At 36.5% G+C, this 23433-nt stretch overlaps 1 protein-coding gene across 1 annotated transcript in view; it reads left to right on the top strand.

The window, feature by feature from the left end:
* The window catches only part of gabra3 (gamma-aminobutyric acid type A receptor subunit alpha3), a gene marked incomplete at its 3' end in the record, with an annotated part of 658422 nt that overhangs the window by 436910 nt on the left and 198079 nt on the right, over positions 1-23433 (top strand). The window contains exon 6 of the mRNA XM_081391376.1: positions 18405-18487. Coding sequence (XP_081247502.1) covers positions 18405-18487 — 83 coding nt within the window. The remainder of the gene's footprint in view (positions 1-18404; positions 18488-23433) is intronic.

Below are 23433 nucleotides of genomic sequence, written 5' to 3'. Positions count from 1 at the left end.
GGTCAGACTAACAGATAACCACCCACCCCAACCTCACAGCATTGTTAGCCAAATATGGTCACAAGATTCATTGTTACCAACATAGTTCAACATTTTGCAAAACCATAGTGCTGTCATGACAACTTTCGATTGATTGGCATGTGTCATGGAAATTATTTATACGAATACAACATACTTAATCTGACTTCTTCACCACGGACAATTTAAACAATTTCCAGTTGTTAAAAATAATAACTACTGTATCTTGAGGTAATTCCCTGAATTACCTGAATAATTACAATACAATACTTCCCTGAAATAAGGTGACGGCTTCCCATCAAGAAGCTACTATCACTACCTCAATCACACATGAGCACACAGGTCTTTAGCATCTATACACTCTCACTGTCCTTCTCAGGTGTACGCTGGTCCGACACAGGATCATTAATACTAACTCAGAGTATTACAGCCTCACCCCGAGGGAGGCTTCCTCACACTTCCAACACTATCACTGTCTCTGCGGTGGTATTTTGAGCATAGAATCTTTAGTACTTCTATTACTACCTCAATCACACATAGATTCTTTTGTTGTCTTTTGAGCATAGAATCTGTTTCTCAGCTGCGCAACATATACCTGACACGACTCCCAAGTTGCTCTTTGTAGAAATGAAGTTTTATTCGGCTGGGAGATCACAGGCCACAACAACCAAAGTGAGCTAATCAAGCTAATCATATGACTGTTAGTTCTACTGTGTTAACCAAAAAGTGCTTAAGTATATATGGCCTTTGACATGAGCATCCTTAGTCTGCATTTCTCTGTACATTTAATGTTGAAAATATCCATTACATAAAATATTTCTATCACACATGGTAATTGATATGGCAGTGTTACTGTATATGGTCTTGGCGGAATAGATCTGTTATGCTGCTGCTGCAGAGCTAGTACAGAGACTTGCTACTGCCAATACAATAGAGATGCTGCTACTGCACATATAACATACACTAAATAACCCCCGTAGCAGATCTATACAGGTGGAGTGTTTCTGAAGTGTGCTGCGGACTGCTAATAGCAAACAATGCCAACTATATGAATGTTGAGCAGCAAGCTCATTGACTGCTGATGCCACAGCAACCAATCAGCTGCGCTATGCAGATAACGATGTGATCGCTAACAAATTGAGTTAAGGACCTATCAGCCTTCGCATTTAGAGTTTCATGACAGAGCTTTGTATTTCCAACAAACATTTGCAAACATCAGTGCAAACTTGTGTGGTTGGAATTACAGCTCTCAACCTTTGGTTAGAAGCATAAATTTTTCCTTTTAATACAAATTATGATAGTCACTCAGTTTGAATTTTTAATATTGTTGAAAACGTGTAATATTTGTGAGAGAATGAGAAAGCTCGCCCACAAGCTTTTCTGATTGGCTGTGATTTTTTATTAATTTGTTGCATCTCGTCTTGTCTGTGTGGAATCACATCATGTCTGGTTAGGACACAGGATTAAAATTGTTTGGTTGCTCACCTGGTGCAACGTTTAATTTGCACATGTAGGAGTCTCGTAAAACATGGCACTCGACAAAATAACTCAGACAGAAAGTCTTTTGGAAGTAAGCTAAAGCTGCATGGTTGCAAAGTTTTTTTTATTTTTTATTTTTTATCTCATGCTTTAGTGCCACTCACCAGATATTGATGACTCAGGACTGTTCTTCAGGAAAAATGGTACCTGTTGATGCACATGTGGCACATTTAATTATAGCCTCTGACGAGCATGCATTCTTATGACGCCACTGTCCTAAGCTATAAAAGTATGTGTTGCACACAAAAAGTGTTCCCAGACCACTGAATCTAGTGCAGCATCTAGTTCCCACTTTTTCAGGGAACAAGGTTACAGTCAAGTAAACCGAGATGATCTACTGACGATGCACAAATTAAATAACACAGACAAAGCTGGATAATTTCCATAACTAGAAAAATGCATTTCCGGAGGAACTGCAAAGTGTGCTTGCTCGGGTGCAGTGCACTAACGTTAGCAGGTAGTGGATAGATGCGAGATGCGAGAAAAAATGCGAGAATGCGAGAAAAAAGATGTCAAACTGTCTTTTATTTTCGAATTTAATTCCTCAATCAGTGCTGGACCGGCATTTTCTGTCTTCCGCTGAGCCCTGGCCGTAGACAGATCATATGTTTTACCCTGTCAATGCAGTGGTCTGTGTTGCGCTGATCTTATTCACACTATCGAGTGTAGGTGCAGCATTCTAACATTGAGTCATAATGAGCTGTTTGTGAAGAAATTATCCGCTTCCAAATTATGTCATTTTAATCACGAAATTTAAACATTAAAAAACAATTTGCTCTTTATGGTGTGCGAGTGATAGAGCTCGGCAGCAACGAACCATCAGCTTGCAGCGTAACAACATTGAATGCTCGGCCGAACAGCTGATCATAGCTGTACAGGGCGCCTTATTATTTTCCATCTCCATAAATATATCTAGTAGTAAAGCTAATGCAAGGGCTAGAAATCTATTAATCTTTTGCTGATACTTCCTTAGCTGTGCCTGAAACTGCTCACTCGTTCACTAATCCCTACATAGTGAATGGCAGTTGAGTGCACTACATCAGCAAAGAATTCGGACGCTGACATAATTATCACGCGCCAGAGAGCTCAGACAATTTGTCATAAACATTACCTACCCATCTTTAATATTTACTTTTTTTGGCTGTATGAATTGTATGTAACAATTGTATGTATGTATTTTTCACGTTTATTGCGTTATTTGATAAAAAAAGATAATAAAAACACTTGCTTGTCATATTTATTTACTTTTTACATTTATATGTGAAAATAAAAGAGAACAAAACACTACACAACACATTTGTTTATTCAAATATAGATATAACGGTATATATAAATAAATAACCAGGCGTCTGGTCTTATAAATGATTGTTTTCTAACTCGCGTGCACCGTTGCCATGGTGACATTTTTGTTTATTTTTCATTCGCACTGTATCGCCTTATTGTGTTGGATTGTGGGAAATAGTGTCTCAGCAAGTGTACATCGTATGTACACTCGAATTCAGAGAGGATTGTGGGTAAAAGTAGTGAAGAATGTAGGGAATGGTGTCGTTCACTCAGAATTCGGACACCACTACAAAATGGCCGACACCCTAAATAGTGCACTATATAGTGGATAGGGAGCGATTTCAGACTCAGCTCTTGTCATCATGGAGAGTGCAGTTCATGGTTGCATAGCAACGACAGACGCCACAGGAGAACAAGCGCTTGTGGAAAGGAGACAGCGGCGCGCTCGCGCTTTCCACTTGTTTTTACACATCTAATGTGCGTTCCATTTGACAGGGTCCATATGCAGTGTTCACTGTGTCCACAAGTGGACTTCACTGACAATAACCGCTCATTTGAAACGCCCTGCAAATGTCATCAAAGAAAGTCAACAACGGAGCTCGGGCAGATTATGATATAACATAAATATATATAGGACTACATTCATATTTTTATTTTTATTATTATATTATATATTTACAATTATATTGCACTATTTTACAACTACCTAAAATAAAATCACTTTACTTCACAAACTAGCTAAGCTGGCTGCATTCACTGAGGTAAATTATAATCATCAAAAATAGTATATGTAATATTCACAACAATAACCGTTAAAAATACTGTCATTTGTATAACAATGGCGAAATGTATGAATACTTACACACATACGTAAACTCCTCCATCGTTAGTTATGACCGTTCTGACTGGTGATGACGTGGTGCGCGAAATTACAGTTGGTGATCGTCGCTCTCCACTTCCTGTGAAGTGATGTATCGATGTTCCCTTATTCCCTATGCCATGCGCAGTGCCCTTCGAACTGAACATGTTCGCTCCCTTCGGATTAGAATCTAACTTAAGATGGCGGAAAACCCTGTGAAGTCCACTTCGCAGTCCACTTATGGTCAAATGGAACGCACCTGTTGATTGTTTGAGCATGTGACTGCGCGTTTCTCCTTGTTTTCTATTGTTATGCGCAGCATATTTCCCGTGCGCACAAACACAGCCACAGACAATGAATTGTTTGTTCGGTTAGCGAAGAAGAGCATGATGTATTTTGTATAAAGTTTTTTTTTTTTTTTTTTTTTTTTTTTTTAACTGCTTTGAGAACTGGAAATGCACAATTCATGCATACAAATCTGTATATATTAATAAATACAGATGAAGATTAAATTAGACCAATGCAAAAAACGAAATTCATGCCTGCATTTATTAGGACAAACCTAGTAAAAACGAATGCAGTATATACACTGACTTGGCAGCTCTGTGAAATGTAATACAACAGTGCCACCTACTGTCTAAATGCATTAACATTAAAAGTGTGAGGTGAGACTCTTGCATAGACATAGGTAAATGGGTTTGTCTATTAGCCTGAAATAAAAAATTATGCCAAATAATGTACAATTTTGTAATGTTTTTTTTTTTTTTATCTTGTACATCCTCACATTGGAGTCCCGAGTTCATGTATAAAGTTTGGTTTCGATACGTGACAGCGTTCCTGAGATATGAACTACTTCCTGTTTTGGCGACTGCGCCGCCGATTTCGTTTGGCTGTGACGGGCAAACGCTTCCGAAAATCAAAAATCCTTCTAGTAACTTTTGTAAGGCTTGCTCCAAGGATCATGTACGTCTAGTTTCGTGAAGTTCGGACCAAATTTGTGACCTGTGAAACTTTAGTTTCGCTTTCTGTTCAATCCACTATGGCGGACGAACGACATGGACTTGTGATGTCATCTTCGCGAGCAACTTACACCGGTACTGACCGAACGTTTTAAAGTTGGAACGGTGTCTCTGTCTCAAAGGGCCTAGGCGCAGGAGCTGGCCAAAAATTTTCTCCCGGGAATAATAATAATAATAATAATAATAAGAAGAAGAAAACTTAAGAAGAACAATAAGTGTGCGCTTTCAGCAAGCACACTTAATAATAATAATAATAATAAGAAAACTTAAGAAGAACAATAAGTGTGCGCTTTCAGCAAGCACACTTAATAATAATAAGAAAACTTAAGATCAATAAGTGTGCTGCTTTCAGCAAGCACACTTAATAATCAATACAATCTACCAAGAGCAGCGCAAATTAGCATCTGGTTTAAGACATGTTTTTTGGGCTGTAAATAATGGCACTAACCTTAATAAATAACCTTGCATGGTTCATTTAAATACTCTCCTCTAATACATTTCTCCTAGGAATGCATATGCAATAAGGTCAGCCACAAAAATAACTGTGTCTACGCCTTTTCAGCCCAATTTCGCCAAAAGAGTAAGTAGTTGGAAGTTCGGATCATTTTACTGAGTCGGATCTTTGAATCTCGTTCATCAAAATTAACAAATCTTTTTTTGAGTCATTTTGTTCATTTCAGAAGAATGTATTTAAAATGTTACATGTTAGCCAAATTCCCCAATCACATCAAATGTTGATCGCATTTAGAAAAAAAAGAAAAAAATTGCAATGCAAGGAAAAGGCCAAATTATGAGAATTTATTAATTAATGAAATTATGTAAATTTTATGTAAATAATTTATATCAAATTATGATTAATTTATCTTGGTCTTCAGGCTATGCAGTCTGTTAGTTTACCTCACCTCCCGATCTAAGCCGTTCGGTTCGTTCATCCCGTGACATCCTCATAAACTGAGCTATGCAGTCTGTAGTACCAGATACAAAATTGATTAGTTCACATTTCGAGTCTATCGACTTCGGGTTCGAGAACCCATAGGATGTTGTGCATGCGTGGTCTACGAATGAACGAATCACTTTCTGAGACAACTCGGTAGTCCCGAGTCATATTAAAGATTTGTTCAAAATGAATGAATCGTTCATGACCGACCCATCACTACAAAAGAGGGCCTGTGCTGGTGCAAGCTGTTAGCAAATCTAGCCCTATATAATACATTTGTTTTTTCTTTATATTTTGCCAAATAATTTTATTTAACCATTTGTCAATCACGTTTTTAAAAAATCCTTTAGACAGTTCTTGAAATAAGAGCCAATTAAACATCAAAACTGCTTCCAAAAGGTGATTTTCCCTACTCAAAATATTAACTTTTATCTTAGCACTTTATTAATTCACTGTTTGTAGCGTAAAAATAAAGAGTAGAATGTTAAAATTCCACTGTTGTGAGAACCCCCAGAGATCAGGCTAAAATGATCACACAGATTTTATAATGTGTATCAAAGGGTTCATTCAAGGTATATTCTTTAAAAATAAGTCTTATTATTCCTAACCTGCTTCTCAAGTAAATGTATCTTGTTTTAACAAACTTTAGAATTTCTTACTGGAACACAAAATTACTGAATAATAAATAATAATAATACTTAAGAAAATAATTGTTGCAGTGTACGTGCGTCGGTAGACTGATGAAGACAAAGACGAATAAAGTTCCAATACAAGGTTTAATATAAGAATCTAAATAGGTACAAATCCAAACAGGTAGCAGGAGAGACACACTTAACTGAAATATGACCGGACAAACTCAAAAGGTACACATAGGACCTTATATACTAATAACGAGGTTAACACAGCTGAACCATACTAACTAATAATAGTAACCATATAAACTAAAGAGTGGCGGGAATCTAAACAAAGGAACGTGACAAATGAAAACAAAATAGATGTCCATGAAATCTGAAATTAACTTAACATAACAGTGACAACAAGATTGTGCAGAATATATAATAATGGTTTTAAATAATATTTATATTTTGTATATTGTATTAGTACTTTATAGTTGAGCAAAAACAAAACAAAAGATTTTTTTTTTTAAGAAACTGGCCTGTCCATTCACAATACTGCAGTGAAGGTGGTGACAACAAAAATGCTTTTGAAAAGTTTGTGCATTCATATGTTTCTTTTGAGGTAATTTGTACACAGATAAGTCCTTTCAAAAGACTATGTGAATATCTCTAGGTCCTTATTATTGATTTGTTGCTGGCTGGGGTAAGGGAGGATTTCAGGATCCCCCTGAATACTAATTTGATAGTCAAATTCCACAGTCTTCTTCTACATGCAAATGCAAGTTAATTTGCAGGGCCAATAACATCATGTGGGCACAATACCCATGAGGTATCATATTTATCTCATTAAACTGTTAAAGGTGCTAGGATCTTGCTGAAGAAAAGTTTAGGAAGAAAAAGACACAAAAGTGCTAACACCATGACTGGGCAAATCTGTCTGTGCTGCAAACTGTAGTACTCAGCGCATGGTCTGCTGCATCTTTTGGGAGCTTAGCTGAAATATCACCATTAGCTTCTTCTTTTTTTTCTGTCTGTTACAGCGCACTGCGTCAAACTCAATTGTTCATGGATTTCAGATATAGATCTTGCAAAACGCATGTAAAATAGCTTTGTCTGCTCATTTATCACAAACCCAAGCAGCACCAAAGTATAAGGAATGAGAAAGCCTTTAGATCATCTCTTTAGATGAGGACAAATCTCCATCAATCTTCATTTTGGCTCCACTATTCACATGCATTACTTGTAAAAGTATATCTCACCCCTGGTAAACTAGTGCTTAATTTTTATCTTATATCTTAATTTATAAGTAATATGCTATTTTCTATCCTGTTTTTGACCCTTGCTTTGAAACACTATGTTTTGATGGGCATATCGCATTCAAGACTTGCTATGATTGGGTAACAGTTATGCATATTAAAATAATTTTCAAACACCATTACACATGTGGAATTGTTTTGAAAACTTCCGATATTGAAAAATTACAACCAATGAAATTCAGTCAATGAACTTACACTTCAAATGCTAAGTGTCTGCGACAGCATGGGAATTAATCATCATTATTTATATTTATTCCTTGTGTATTTGTGAGATACTTTTACTATTTAAACAAAGATGTTACAGAAAGTGCCAACTGTGAAATATTTATGTGTATTACATATGCTTTATAAGTTTTACAAGGCAAATACAGTTTAAGAATTGAAGTTACTCACACGAGTGTCGCGACATTACCTGATTTGTTTAATGTGTCCTAGCTGTTAAATTGAGGTTGTTTTTTAAATTTGTTTTTACAGTGTAAAGTATCTAACGTGCCAATACATTACATAACTTAGTTACTTGAAAACCAAGTAATATGAACCCTTGATTGTTATTTAATTTTAAAAATATTTGCTTTATTGCAAATGTTTGCAATGAACAAGTAAGTTACTCCCCTGGACTTACGTTCATATAGCTAATACTCACTGAGGAAAGCAACATGCAATCTAATATGTGTAACACCCACAACCTAAGCACAAGCTCTTCTCTTAAAGGAGAACTCCGGTCAATTTTAACATTGAGCTCATTTTTTGTACATTTGGAGTGCTGTCAATACAGAGAACAACGACAAAAATCGGTGTTGTTCTATGCGCGAGTTCACGCGCATAGGTTTAGTTACCTATGATCACGCGCGTGAACTCGGCAATCGATTACTTTGGACTTCAACCGAAAACAGGATGTAAACACAGGTATTTGCGTTGGCTTAAATAACATCATTTTTATACATATCTTTCACATCTACTGCAGTCAGATTCACTCGTGTTCACTCAGAAGGAATCTCTCACATTTTCTGTGCACTTGTAATGACACATCAAGGATGTTAAGAGGCTAAAAGCAGGTTTAGTACCTGCCCCATTGAAGTCAACAGGGTGCAAATTTTAAAAATAGAATAACTCGGTGTAGGCAACACCGATTTTTGTCGTTGTTCTCTGTATTGACAGCACTCCAAATGTACAAAAAAATTAGCTCAATGTTAAAATTGACCGGAGTTCTCCTTTAAGCAGTAACCACAAACAGGGGCGCCTGCAGGATTTTTTCTCAGGGTATACGAACAGAACAACGTGATCTCATGAGAATACGTGTGTATTTTTACCATACGTACATTTATTTACGTTTTATACACACAGAAACGTATAATACTGACGTATTTACAGCACTAAAACGTAAATTATTTACGTATTGACAGCAAAAAAAAAACGTAATTTATTTACGTAAACAACTTTACCGACGTACACATTTGTACGTAGGCTATTCCTATTTAACTTATGCATATTAAAATCGTGGCATTAATGTTTTGACTCTATTGCATTCAATTGTCTTATCAATTAAAATTTCAGTCGCATTTATTAATACAGTTTAACGTTACTCATATAATAACGTTCGTGTCTTCTGCTGCAACTCGTTTCGGGAGATTAGCCTACATGATGGTATTAAACAAGTATACACTTTAAAACCTTAAAATACCTTCTTTAATCGTTTAACCATTTTGTAATATTTGGTTTATCTACCGTGAGACACAAAAGGCATTTTCTCCTATAGACCCATAATAATACACTAAAACACAACATAAATTCACAAAAGACATACATTTTATTAGCTTGATATAATCCAAATCTTTAGAATCCATACGTTTGCAAGAAACAGATCCATATTCAGCCCTTTATCCAGTGATCTTCATCTCCATTTCTCAGCAGAGAGTATATCAACCGGCTCCAGGTCTGCAGCAGCCTCCCCATATAGAAATCCCGCGCTCGTGTGGTGAATTCAAATTCAAAAATTGCGCCCGAAGCGTTGCGACATGTTTTACGGCAGTGATATCAAACGTTCATTGGCTCTCGCATGCTTCGTCACAGATTGCGACATGCCGTGTTTAAGTTGGTGTACTACATTTGAAATGGAAAAGCGCGCGCGCCTTCACAGAGCGAACAGCGAACCGAAACCAGATTAACATTTTCATGGATTAATAACTTAAATTCTGCTCTGTAACGTTACCTCATACAAAACTATTATATACTGCCAGAGAGGACTGCGACACATCGTCATGTGAACGACTTTTGGTACCGGTTTCGACATTTTCTCAATAAATACATTATTGTGATTATACGTGTCTGCTTTGTTTTTCTTTATAACTTAATTGTAGCCTAACGTTACGTAGTTTTAAGAAATTGTTAGGTTTAGGGGTAGGGGTAGGATTAGTGGCTCAAACTATCTTTTAATGCTATATTGTTAATAAAACTGCCATTTCCCTACACATATCTGTCCATTAACAGTTACGTTTTATCCTTTTAATATTGTCTATAAAATGGGTATGTTTAGGTGTGGGAGTAACGTTAGGGTTAAGGGATCTTACATTTATAATCTGTAAAAGGGAAATTATACAGATATCTTTATGATATGAAATATTCGTAAATAGTTTACGTTTTTTAGCTGAAAACACGTAATAATGTTACGTTTAAACGTTGCAGATACGTCCATATACGTTTCAGCATGTATCCAAACGTACAAAAAAGTACGTTTTCTATCTTTGAAAATTACGTATTAATACCTACGTATTAACAATGAGACCAGGCTGAACAGAAATACTTTGCCTGTCACTAGATAGTACTGTTTTTGACACTCTTGATGCTTTGAATTTTCCAGAAATGATCAGAGAAATGCTTCAAAGATTTAAGAAGCTTTGTTTTTTCCATCACTACTCAATTTTACTGAAGTGATCTTGAACTTTGTTAAAAGTAAAGTTCATCCACGTTTTCCTAACATTAGGATCAAACAGAGAGCAATGCAAAGACTGTTTTTCCAGTAGGCTATTTGCCACTGCACAACATCACACAGCACAACTTATAATCGTCAGAGGCATCTCAATCATTTTGTTGCTTTAGTAATCCTGTGTTTACTTCTCTCATATTTACTTACCTCCTACTATGTGCAAGTTAAAAAGGAAATGATTTAAAAGTAGGCGTTGATCATCTGCAGAGGCAGTCTTTCATCGCACTATGACGTCATACTGATACTAAAAAAAAAATCTAAAACGCATGCTTTTGGCAGCATGGTTTAAAAAAAAGAAGCTGTTTTTGGACTAACAAGGAAGTTCAGAGTTCTAAAACTTACAGGATGTTTTTATAATACAATGATCTCTTATATGTCAAAAGATCAAGAAAAAAAAATGACCCTTTAAATGTTTAACTAGTTTTCTACTACACATTACCAGCAAAATTCCTTTACACAAGTAACACATCTCATGAATCCTGACAGGGCCCACCTGCACTTTTACACAGTTCACCAGCTTTTGGCCTTTTTCAGACAGCTCACTTCTCCAGCCCTGGGGTGCAGTTAGCTAGAGGTGTAGGATGGACAGATGGTTTCACTCGTCCTTACAGGCTTTAGGGACCTCTCACCTTGCTCAGATCAAATCACAGGAATGTAGCGGGAGGAGAGACAGCTGTGTTCTAGATGCAGTGTGGCTTTTATAACCATTATCTTTTTTTACTCAACATGGATCAGAAAAGAGAATTCAATTATTATGGTTTTAAGATGACATTGAGAGTGAGAAACTTGATAAAAAATAAAAAGAACTAGCCTGACTTCGTCATACTCACATTCTACTCAGAATGTGAGTCTGATACTGCTTCATAGGGCTTTTATTATGGGGCGTGTCTCAACCGAACCAGAAAAAAAAACAACAACTCTGCACTCAATTGGATAGACCTACAACCAATCAGAGCAACGGAGTACATGACGCATGTTCTTCATTCATTTTTTCAACCAACAAAATGTTGCGGCTCTCTGTTCCTCTTTTAAAATGAATGCGCTGTGGATATCTTCTATAACAGACGCGATGGCGGAATCTACACATGATGTTTCATAAACAAAGTTCGGGAGGAGCACATACAAATAATCAATCCAATATCAACTTGTCATCAAACAATACCATGTCTAACGTTACCCTATCTATCAGCATGAGGAAGCATATTCACTCTGTCAACTTACCTAACAGTCCTTGACAGTTTTTCAGCATCCCTCCACCACCCCGAATCCTCACTCTTGTCTTGGCTTGTTCTCTCACAACCAGGAATACGGGGGGAGTATGGCTACCGAGCCCACAGCCCTCTCCTCGGACAGCACGTCATATACGCATTTATTCTATCTGACTTATTTGTGTGAACTCGTTAAATCTCATATAGCCTATGCATTTATTCTATCTGACTTATTTGTAAGTGTGAACTCGGAAATATCAATTCTCCAGCGGCAGTCATCTTTGTTGTAAACTAATTCAACCCAACCGCTCTTTGATGATGTGGGTGACTACGTAACCGCAGATCATCTGTCCATCATCGATTAAAGCCCGCCCTGGCAATTTGATTGGCTCGGCCTTCTGGGAGCCGAGCATAAATGGATCGAGTCCAGACCGAACTTCCCGACCAAAAAATTTTGTGGGCGGGGTTCGGGCTGGCAACCAGGCTAAAAAATAACATAAATGTACCAAAAATTCCCAAATGCCAATAAAAAATGGTTGATTTACTGGTCAGTTGGGTAACCTTTCTTAGGAACTGCAAAATAATACATTGACCCAAGTTATACCTTACCTGGAGCCATATCTAGGCCCAGAATGTTAGAGGCATTGAGATTCCTTGTCTTTTTCTTTTTATTCTGTGAAATATATACTAGGCTATATTCTCTACCCAAAGAGAGTGCTTTAAAACTTACTTTAAAACTCCTCACCGGCCTTCCCAAAAAGACCATAAGACAGCTGCAGCTCATACAGAACACTGCTTATCCTCTCTGGCGGTGTATAATAGTTTTGTTTGAGGTACAGATCAGAATTTAAGCTATTAATCCATGAAAATGTTAATCCCGGCTTCTCTCCGTGAAGGCATGCATTTCCCATTTTCAAGTGTACACCGACTGAAACAAGCCAATGAGCGTTTGATATCACTGCTGTAAAACAAGTCGTACCGCTTATTGAATTCATCACAACCAGCGCGGGATTTGACATTTACTGCTGAGAATGGAGAAGAAGATTGCAGGATAAAGGGCTGACTTGATCTGTTCCTCGCAAACGTATAGGAATCCATAGATAAAATGAATGTCTTTTGTGAATTTATGTTGTGTTTTGGTGTATTTTATGGTTCTATGGTCAGTCGTTGTATAGGAGAACACGCCTTTTGTGTCTCACGGCAAACAAAATAAATATTATAGAAAGGTTAACGATTAAAGAAATTGTATTAATTTTAAGGTTTTAAAGTGTAGTTTTGTTTAACATTATGTAATCCTTTGAAACGAGTTTGCACCAGAAGTCATGAACAGAGTGAAATGTTATTATTACTTAAGTAAATGAATAAACTGAATTTAATAAATGCATCTGAAAACATGTCATTGATATGACTGAATACAATAGTCAAAACATTAATGCCACGTTTTTAATATGCATAAATAGGAATATGTACAAATTTGTACAGTAGGGGTTCAGCAAAAAAATCGGCAGCTGGCAGCAGGAAGTAGCTGCGGTTGACAGCCGGAATCCCTGCCATATTACGATGGACCTGCCATTTCGTGGCAGCCAATCAGTATCGTCCAACGTAGTAGCAAACAATCACATGTAACTGGAAGTCAAGCGACAGCGGCCAATGGTCAATGGTGGCGCCGACGATAACCATAAAACATGGTAAATCATGTTAAACCATACTAGAACATTTTAAAACTTTTTAAAACTTTCTGGCTAGGCTTTTTCAAGCCAACTTAAAGTTTGTCTACGAACTTTACCATCTAGTTCAGGATTGTGGTCTATCATTCTGATTTCAGAACAACAAATACAAAGCCTGTTTCAACAGTTACAGCTGCTTCATTAAACAAAGACAAGAATATATTAAAGTAGTACTACAAATGTAAAACTGAACTTAAATGATAGCAAAATATGATTTTAAATAAAGGTAATCGATGAGACAAAGTCCTTATTTCTTTTTCTTTTAGACAGGACTTTCATTAAGTTTAAATGTTGTATATTTAATATGTATAAAGAATATATATTTAATAAATATACAATATGATTATATAGGCATTTCTTTCTGTATGTATATATTTAATTATTTAACAAACATGTACACTCATTCATAAATTATATTTACACACGTAAAAATTCATAATTTATATATTATATTTATAATAGGCTATTATATTTTGCTGCGTGTCATCCGCACCAATTACAAAAACAAACAAAAAAACAACTATAACAAATGATTTAGCCTTTGTTGCTTCAAAGAAAAAGAATGTCTTTTTGAATTCACCTTATAGGACTACTATAAAACGAGGTTGATCGCGAATTAAAGCGCTCTGTATCTGCTGCTCACTCGCATTCGTTTCTAGCTGGCATGAACGCGTTTCGTCAACAGTTCAGGCTTAAATAAGCCAGATTGTTGACAATCATACACACTGCTCAAACATTCTAAAACTGCGAAACCAATTGAAACAACTGGATTGAACACTCCAATTGTTTTTTTTTTTTTTTTTTTTTATGAAAAACCTTTAAATAGGCTACATTAGCTACAATATTTATAATTTAATTAAGATAGGGCCTATTTGGACAGAGATTTATCCTGAAAGGAATTTTGCCTTTGCCTGTTCTCATTATTTAAGTTTAATAAATGGGTATGTATATTTAATAAATATACAATATGATTACAGGCATTTCTTGTATGTGTAGATTTCATTATTTAACAAGCATGTACATTCATTCATAAATTATATTTATACACGTACAAATTCATAATTTTAAGTGCAGCTTAATGTTTGTTTTTTGTATTAGGCTGTGTCTATGATCTTCATTACTTGATTTATATTTGATAAACCTTTTTTTCATCAAATAATATAAAATAATTACTAATAGAAGTATTTTATTTAAATAAGTACTAAAATTTTATATTGATATAATAACTTATTTGCCTGACTAAAAGCGGCATCCACCTCTGACTTCCGGTTATTAGCGGCAGCTGATGTCACCTGCCAGTGACAGCTACTTCCTGCTGCCAGCTGCCGATTTTTCGCTGAACCCCCTCTCAATTTGTTTGTCAGTAAAGTTGTTCATACGTAAATAATTTACGTTTTAGTGCTATCAATACGTCAGTATTATACGTTTCTGTGTGAGAGTGAATAACGCAAACACTATAGACGCCGGTAAGTTGTAGTGTAAAATCGTGAACCTGACTCTCAATCTCTTCCATTTCAGACAAGGGATCCCCGAACTTAGTTATTCAGGTCAGGAATAGTATTTTAGCCTTCAGTATCCTCATTTTTTATTCTGAACTTGTTTAACTCTTATTGTTATTTTTATTTCTTAAGCATGCATTTTTTTAATACCTATGCATCTGCTGTAATATCTTGAATATTTTAATTCCTTCTATGTAAAGCAATTTAAATTACCATTGTGTATGAAATGTGCTATATAAACTTGCCTTGCCTTATAACTGAGTTGGCCCTAAGCTAATTTTTCAAGTATATGTATTTTATCTGAGTATTTTTTATTTTGGGAATCTTTTATCCGATTGCATCTGTTCTCGAGTCTACAACTCGCTGATTCGAATGATCCGGTCAGAGCGAATCTCCACTGAATTCACAAGTCTGACTTAAAAATAGCCAAAAACAGGAGATCCTCTGAACTTGAGTGCACACACAACTGATGGAATGGAAAATAAGGTACTAATGCTAATGCTGAAATTTAGGATTTATTATTGTAAATGAATCTTTGAATAGCATTCTTCTCAAAATGTTTACACATTTTGCCCCATATATGAAGTCTGGTTTATATTTTATGTTTATATTTGCCAACACACATTTTCACACAATGTGCTTTTCCTTGTTTTTAAAATGGCGTACTATATAGTATATTTTGTCACTTGTTTGCACGCTTGAATTATTATTAGTAGTTATCAGTGTAAGTTTTGGTAATACAAATTTGTCAATTTCTTACTTGCAAATCAATACATATTAAGTAATTTTTTTATGTATTTACATTTATATATAAGAATTCCATTTAAAAGATGATGCATTCATTAAAAAAAAAAAAAATCTTGCAAAGGTAAAACTGCCCTTGGAAAACGTGTAATCAAAGAATATAAATTATAGTTTCATGGGCTGTATGAAATATTTATGAAGGGTAAATGTTTTCAGTTGAAGCAGGTGAACCAAATAGTATTATGAATCTGGATTATATGTCTGTACGCCCAGAGTAGAGACTTTTGAAAGCAATTCCCTGCCATTGGCCTTGTCAGGGCTGCCTCGGGAACAGGTAATGTGCTGAGGACCGTTGGGTCAATATGTTATTGAGGAGATGAGAGGCGCAGAAGCTCGGAGTGCCTGAGACCTAGCGCAAAGCGGGAGGAAAAGCCCAGGGGGAGCTGCCTACCCAAGAGAGCCATGACGGTCACTGACCGTGAAACTGACAAATGGCCAGTAAAGCAGCCGCAGCGTCGTGCATGCGCACTGACAGGCCAGCTGTGCTATGTGACCATAGGCACACATGTGCACACTGAACTAGAGCTGAAATGCTGGCTTCCTGTCACACTCTAATGACATTGTACACAAACACTAGAGGTATGAGGAGGTATAGAAGCAAAATGGCAACAAACAGTATGTCTGAGAATTCCTCAAACCCTTGCACATGTTCATACTCATGGGCTGCCATGTTTAAAACTTAGAACACTTCGAATTTAGTGACCTTTAATGTCCTCACAGACTCATCCACTCTGGCACTCAGTAGACTACTTACATCATTGCACAAACACATACTCTTCTCTCTGTCCTATACTGGAAAAATATGTCACATCCTTCTGAGAGCTGTATATAAATTGTGCCTCTGGTTTCACAGCCATGGCCTTGGAGAGAGTCAAGGAGGAACAAAGCGAACTCAGACGATGTTATATCAATCTGTGGAGAGGGGAACAGAATGAATTACAGAACCACCTTTAGTCCACAGATGTGAACAAGAAGCACCTCACAGTCATTAAACTGTCTGAGAAATGACTTTGATTCACCTCAATGGATCAGGCCTTGATACTCGCTAATTAAAAGCTTCAGGGATCTATTTATAGGTCAATTTACCCGACTCCATACAAGCTGTCAGCTTGTGACTCAGCTAATTTCAAGCATTGGCTCATGCAGTGTACAAACACAAGACTTCATCCACTAGATTACTTAGATTTTTCTTAATACTAGATTAACACTCATGCTCTGTTCGATTTTTCTTCCCTGGCATCTGTCTCAAGATGTTGTGAATTACTATCTGAGATTCTTCATTGGATTAAATGAAATACAATATATAATTGAGCATTTGATTCAGCAGTTCTTTATTGTTGACTAATCTTTGTTTTTAAAGTCCAAATAAAATATAATCAGCCCTGTTTACTCGTTTACTCGCGGAGGTACTGTATGGAAATACATACGCTAACAGGCAGGTAGGACATCATATTGTACAAACATTTTATGGTCCTACGCCTTCCACAGACGAGATATATACAAATACATTTAGACCACTTAATTTAGTGATTGCTATCAGGATCTAAAGAGACTTTCAACCAGCATAAAAATGTTTCTGGAACAAATCTAGTTTACCATAAATGCTTTCAACAGTACACTAACCATATTTCAGTCAATGAAATTTGAAATGATTTTCAGTACAAGCATGAAACAAATCTGTAACACAGCCTCAAAAACAAAAGGAAGATTACTGGATCTAAATGCTAATAAAAAATGGTTTAATGGCTCAAACATTATACATAATTCATTACTTGACGATGATAACCATGACATGAAACTTTGAAGAATAGGTACATGATACTTTCAATTTAGGAGAAAGCAAACAAACAATAATCCACCAAAAAGCAAGGATTGACACAAGGTTAAATAGCTAACTGAAACAATAATAACAAGGAACACTTGGAGCCAATTACAAAGAGCAAAATAACTACAAAGACCAAGGACAGAACTACAAATGAACACATGAATTTCAAAATAAAAGGTATGAGAGATCACAGGATCCTGACACTATTGCACATATGCATATGAACTGGATTTTGTTATTGCTAATATTTAATAGCAAATGAAAGCAAGACTTGACACTGTACAGATCTAGAGGGTGAACCTGACCATCATCCTCCTCATTCCAGTCAAAAAGCCTCCTCAAATGTGGAAGCCAGTGCTGTTTCACTATATACAATTTTTGCCCAGATCTTTATATAAAGGTGGATATATAAGTATGTCCAACTTTATGAGAGTATACTTGCTTCAGCGATACTATAGAGATATCGCAACTCCTTGATTGCTTGTATCATCGCAAAATGTAAACTATATTATCGCCCAACTCTAATTTACTAAATGTGACTATACGGCATGATGATTTTAAGATTTTTTCAAACATTAATATCCTATTTCTAGTCAGAAACACCCACTTTCAATGATAGTCAATTCCCGATGGCTCAAGACAAGTCCTGACATACATTAGTTCTTGTTTCACTCCGAAATACATCACATTACAAAAGTAAAATAAGTTGAAATTACTGTTTAATGCTGACTTTAAAGATCTCTCTATGTGTCTGTTCCTCTCTACATAGATTAACCATCCATGCTGAGTGCCCCATGCATTTGGAAGATTTTCCTATGGATGCCCATGCCTGCCCACTGAAGTTCGGAAGCTGTAAGTGATCTCTGTCATTGTCATTTACTTTTTCTAGATTACCGTTTCTCAATGGGGGCGTTCAAAGACAAACGGGGGAACAACGTCAGAAATAGAATCTGTTTACTGTCACAGTCTACATTTCATACAATAAGCCTGTAGACGGCACTTGAACTTAATTTATCCAACTATAATAGTTTTATCAAGCTGTAAATTAATATGCAGTACTTCTAAGTGTAAATTATAAGTGTAAATTTTAAACAACTTGCCATTAATGGCAACTTCGGGTTCTGCATGGTTTTGCGGAGTGCTTTGTAGTCAATTCACATCCGATTTTTAAGTGACGCAATTCAATTCATTTAATTTTAGATATTTCACCTTTGATAATAAATAAAATAATAATTAATAATAATAAAAAAAAAAAAGTTTTCAACCGATTTAAGTAAGGCGGGGAAACTAGCACTTCACATTGTCCAATGAAATGTGAGCTTGTTGTGCCATATCACGATTGGTTGGTGTATAATTTGTGACAAACGGTCATTGATTAATTATGTAATATTTTTAAAACATGTGTAGCCGCACTGGCATTAGTAGTACATTTAACATTAGCTCAAATGATCTATAGGGAATTTTAATAATTAATCATGAATATGATTAATATTTTGCATATTACAGTTACATTAATTTATCGAAACTGAAACTAGATCGATATGTATATATGAATAACCAATCACAACGAATTATAATTCCTCATTCATATATCAATAATCTTATTTCAAATCGAAGTTATGGGATAACTTTCGATGGAATTAATTTAGTTATCAGACAATCTGTTTGTCCAGCAAACATTAAATGTAAGATTAACTTATCGACTTCTCAAAGAAAATTATCCTTCTTACAAACGCAGGAAAGAGTATTTTTTTCTGGCCTTGAAAAAAAAAAAAACTCTCTGTGTTTATGAAATTAGGTTACTGAAATCGTAACAAGATAAAGCATGTAGCTTAAGATCAACAAATCATTGACTTCGTAAAATGGGCATTGAGACAATCAGGAATATATGGAATTTAATAATTGAACTAATGAATACATAACTACGATTCACACAGAGTAAATATGTATGTATATACAGAACACGTAAACGAATACAAGACTAAACGAATAACGAAAATGAGAGAGAGAGAGAAAGTGAAACTAACATGTGCGATCAAAGAAAGATCACAGTTAGGCAAAATCACAGACAGTAACCTTTTGAGAGAGACAACAAGAAATCACATCAATCAAATCAAAAATCATTACTTGCGTATGGTTCTCTTTGTATTTGCTGAAGAAGAGCTCTTTTTAGAGCGGGGCGTGTTTCCTCGTGTCTTTGGGGCGAGCAGACTCGCGCAAAGTTTAAAGGTTCACCGAACGTGAAGTTGCCAGAAACATGATTCAGAGTTCATCTCCCTTTGTGGAGGGAGAGGCAAATATGGAAATACAACTTAGTAAAGAAAATAAAACGGAGATGAGGACTCCCTAAGGAGCCATGGAGCCAGGAATTCTCTCAGACACAGTGCTCGTGCACGTCCTTAAGGAAGAGGAGCGCGGCCGCGGGAGATTCAAGTCTCTTTAAAGTTGAAGTTGCCGGCTACGTTCGCTTCACTGAACGTAGGTAGAGTCCAAAGACGAAAATAAAGAAAAGACTTAAAGGAAATAAAAGAGAAAACGGAGAATGCTCCCTAAAAGGGAGCCATATGGATCTTCTCGCTGACGAAGAGGGTTCGTAAAAGTGCTCACGGAAGAACTCTAGCTCGGTCTTCTTATGGAAAGACTTAATGTACGCCTACTTTGCGTACGCAGACCAATCATCTTAGAGCATCTCGGGCGGGAAGATTTTTCTTTGTCTTGTAAGACAACGCCCACTCGAATGAGTCATGAGGGATATGGGCTTTGAGCTGTTCGGCTCCCGAAATATAAAAAAATGTAAAATAATGCATATTACTTCATTCTGCTATCGGAATTCGACTCCGTTATATTGAGAGAATTTCAATTATATCACACACGTCATATGAAGATTTTAAGAATATCAAGTTACATAAGATATGCATATTTACAAACATTTTAAAGTTCGTTACATGGCTAGAAATAAGATTTACCAAAAATGTGTTGTACCCTAGGCTACAAATGGAGATGAGGCTTAAGGAACTAAACATGGTACACACCTGATTTGTCTAACCTTATTACCAAAGTTTACCAGGATACACAAACTACACCACGTACAAGAAAAATTATGAGATGGGAAATTACATCCATGTTTACATTTATTTAGTGGTTATACACAGAGGTGTGGACTCGAGTCATGTGACTTGGACTCGAGTCAGACTCGAGTCATGAATTTGATGACTTCAGACTCGACTCGACAAAATGTACAAAGACTTGCAACTCGACTTGGACTTTAACATCAATGACTCGTGACTTCACTTGGACTTGCGCCTTTTGACTCGAGAAGACTTGCTACTTCCCATGAAAACTGGGGAAAAAATGTTCACACGGCCGCACCGCTCTCAGTTTATCTGCATCTGTGAAAAAATGTTCACCACCTGTATGCATGCAGAGAGCACGCGCGCTGCCTGCACGACATCCAATCACTGTAGTCCCACGTTGTTTTGATTCGACAGCATCATTGCAAGACAACCAATGAAGCGCAACAAGCAACAACGCATGCTACGAATTTGAACGAATGCTAAGCACCTTATTGGATGTACCGTAACTTACTAGCTGCTACATAGCTGCCAACTCTCACGCATTCTTTTCACACGCTCTCACGCCACACATCCATTTTCTCACGCACAGAAAAATCGTGAAGCAAAGAGGACACGGACACCGACAGACTAGACAGAGCATGAGCAGGTTACTTATTATATAAAAAAATCTCTGATCTCAGATTCTGTCACTTTTATTACGAAATTCAGACAATAAATACCGTTTTGGCGCTTGTAAATGTGACACGACAGATCCCTAGCGGCACGTGAACCGATCATTTCTAGCTGATAGTAAATAACGTTAAACACGAATGAACACTGTTGAAAGATAAAGTACAACTTACCGAAATTTATATTCCTCATACATAATATCGACCCATCAATCAAAGGGGTCAATAAAACAGTTGGAGAACAATTATGTCACATAACATTTACCTCAGGAAAGCCATTTAATGACCATAATATAGGCACGTTAGTTGGCTAGAAAAAAAGAGCTATAGAGAGTATTTTGCTAAATATGTGTACTATATTGCATGTTTATTATATTTTTACTTATATCATTAAATAAAGTTGTTATTATAATAAAAAAAACGCATTATATTTAATTTGTGTTATTTTTAACCTTAAATAATACCGCCAGCTGATAGGGCTCTCTGTATGTTTACAGCATTAGGTGAGTTGTTTTTTTCTTGAGAAAAATTAATGCCTATCTTGTGTAGCCTACCTAATATTTATCCAAATGAGTCAATATTAAATCAAATCACAATAATTGAATTGAACTGAAATAATAAAAAAGCGTAGCTTACCAGAAATTGAACCATGTAAACATTGTAACATGTTGTCACTAAACCTAATAAAATTCAGTTTAGTTACTAAAATGTTTTGACAATCACAATACACTTATTGTGATGCAAAAATTACATCACAATCATTAATAATTGCATCACAATTGCATCCCCCATTGAAGTCAATGGGACTCAGAAACTGCCTGGTTACTGACATTCTTCTAAATATCTTCCTTTCTGTTCAGCAGAAGAAATAAATTCATGTGAATTTTTTTGTGAAAATTAAATTCTCTGTTTTTTACTGTATTTTATTAATGTCATTGTATAAAAAGAGGTTTAAACTAGATGTACCGTATCGCGGTACAAAATATGACCGCCGCTCAGGCCTGCACTGGCTTTCCACAAAAATAAATGACGTGGAGTAATTTGGCTGTATTGCGTGTTTATGTATATACCTAAAAAAAGTAGTAGTATGTGCATGTCTGTCTGTGTGTGTGTGTGTGTGTGTGTGTGTATGTGTGTGTGTTTGTGTATGTGTGTGTCTGTGTGTGTGTGTGTGTGTGTGTGTGTGTGTGTGTGTGTGTCTGTGCATGTATGTATGTGTGCGTACATGTGTGCGCGTGTGGGTTTGTGTGTGTGTGTCTGTGCATGTGGATTTGTATGTGTGTGTATGGATGTGTGTCTGTGCGTGTGGATGTCAGTGTGTGTGCATGCTTGCGTTTGTTTGTATTCCTGCATGTGTGTGTGTGACAGTATCATCCTAAACCAGCAACCCTTCGCTCAACAGCACCATCTACAGGGCGATGAGTGTACAGTCACTAAATGTGCACATAAATTAATTTATTATATACCCCCCCATGGATGAAATTCTACGAAACTTAGCAGAGGATACCCACAGCGGATGTCAAGTTAATCATACACATGAAATATGGTGCAGTTCTGAACATCTCCACTGAAGATAGGGGCGATTAAAGCAGAATAATATTGCATTTTCATTTTTTATGGGAGGGGCGCAAATCACAAATGAGTGATTATGGGCTAGGTTGATGTGGGCCCTTAAGAGCAACATACCATAAAAATTTCTTCATCCTCGGTGCCACGGTTCAGGTAGTTATTTAGGAAAAACTGCATTTTTTTGGGTTTGGGGGGGCCCAGTGCGGGGGGGGGGGGGAGTGGCCCCCGGGGACCAAACGAAATTTTTCCGTAGAAGTCTAGTGGGGCTACATGCCCACCAAATTTCATGTTCCCCGGTGTTTCGGTGTCCCTGGTATCGTTGACGAAAAATTTACGGGGGCCCCAGCGCAGGGGGGGAAGTGGCCCCCGGGGACCAAACAAAATTTTTCCGTAAAAGTCTAGTAGACCAACATACCATAAAAATTTCTTCATCCTCGGTGCCACGGTTCAGGTAGTTATTTAGGAAAAACTGCATTTTTTTGGTTTT

The sequence above is a fragment of the Scardinius erythrophthalmus genome (assembly GCF_964197995.2).
Source record: "Scardinius erythrophthalmus genome assembly, chromosome: 17".
Taxonomy (NCBI): domain Eukaryota; kingdom Metazoa; phylum Chordata; class Actinopteri; order Cypriniformes; family Leuciscidae; genus Scardinius; species Scardinius erythrophthalmus.
The sequence above is the reverse complement of the archived record's forward strand: the minus strand, read 5'-3'. Positions and strand labels throughout refer to the sequence as shown.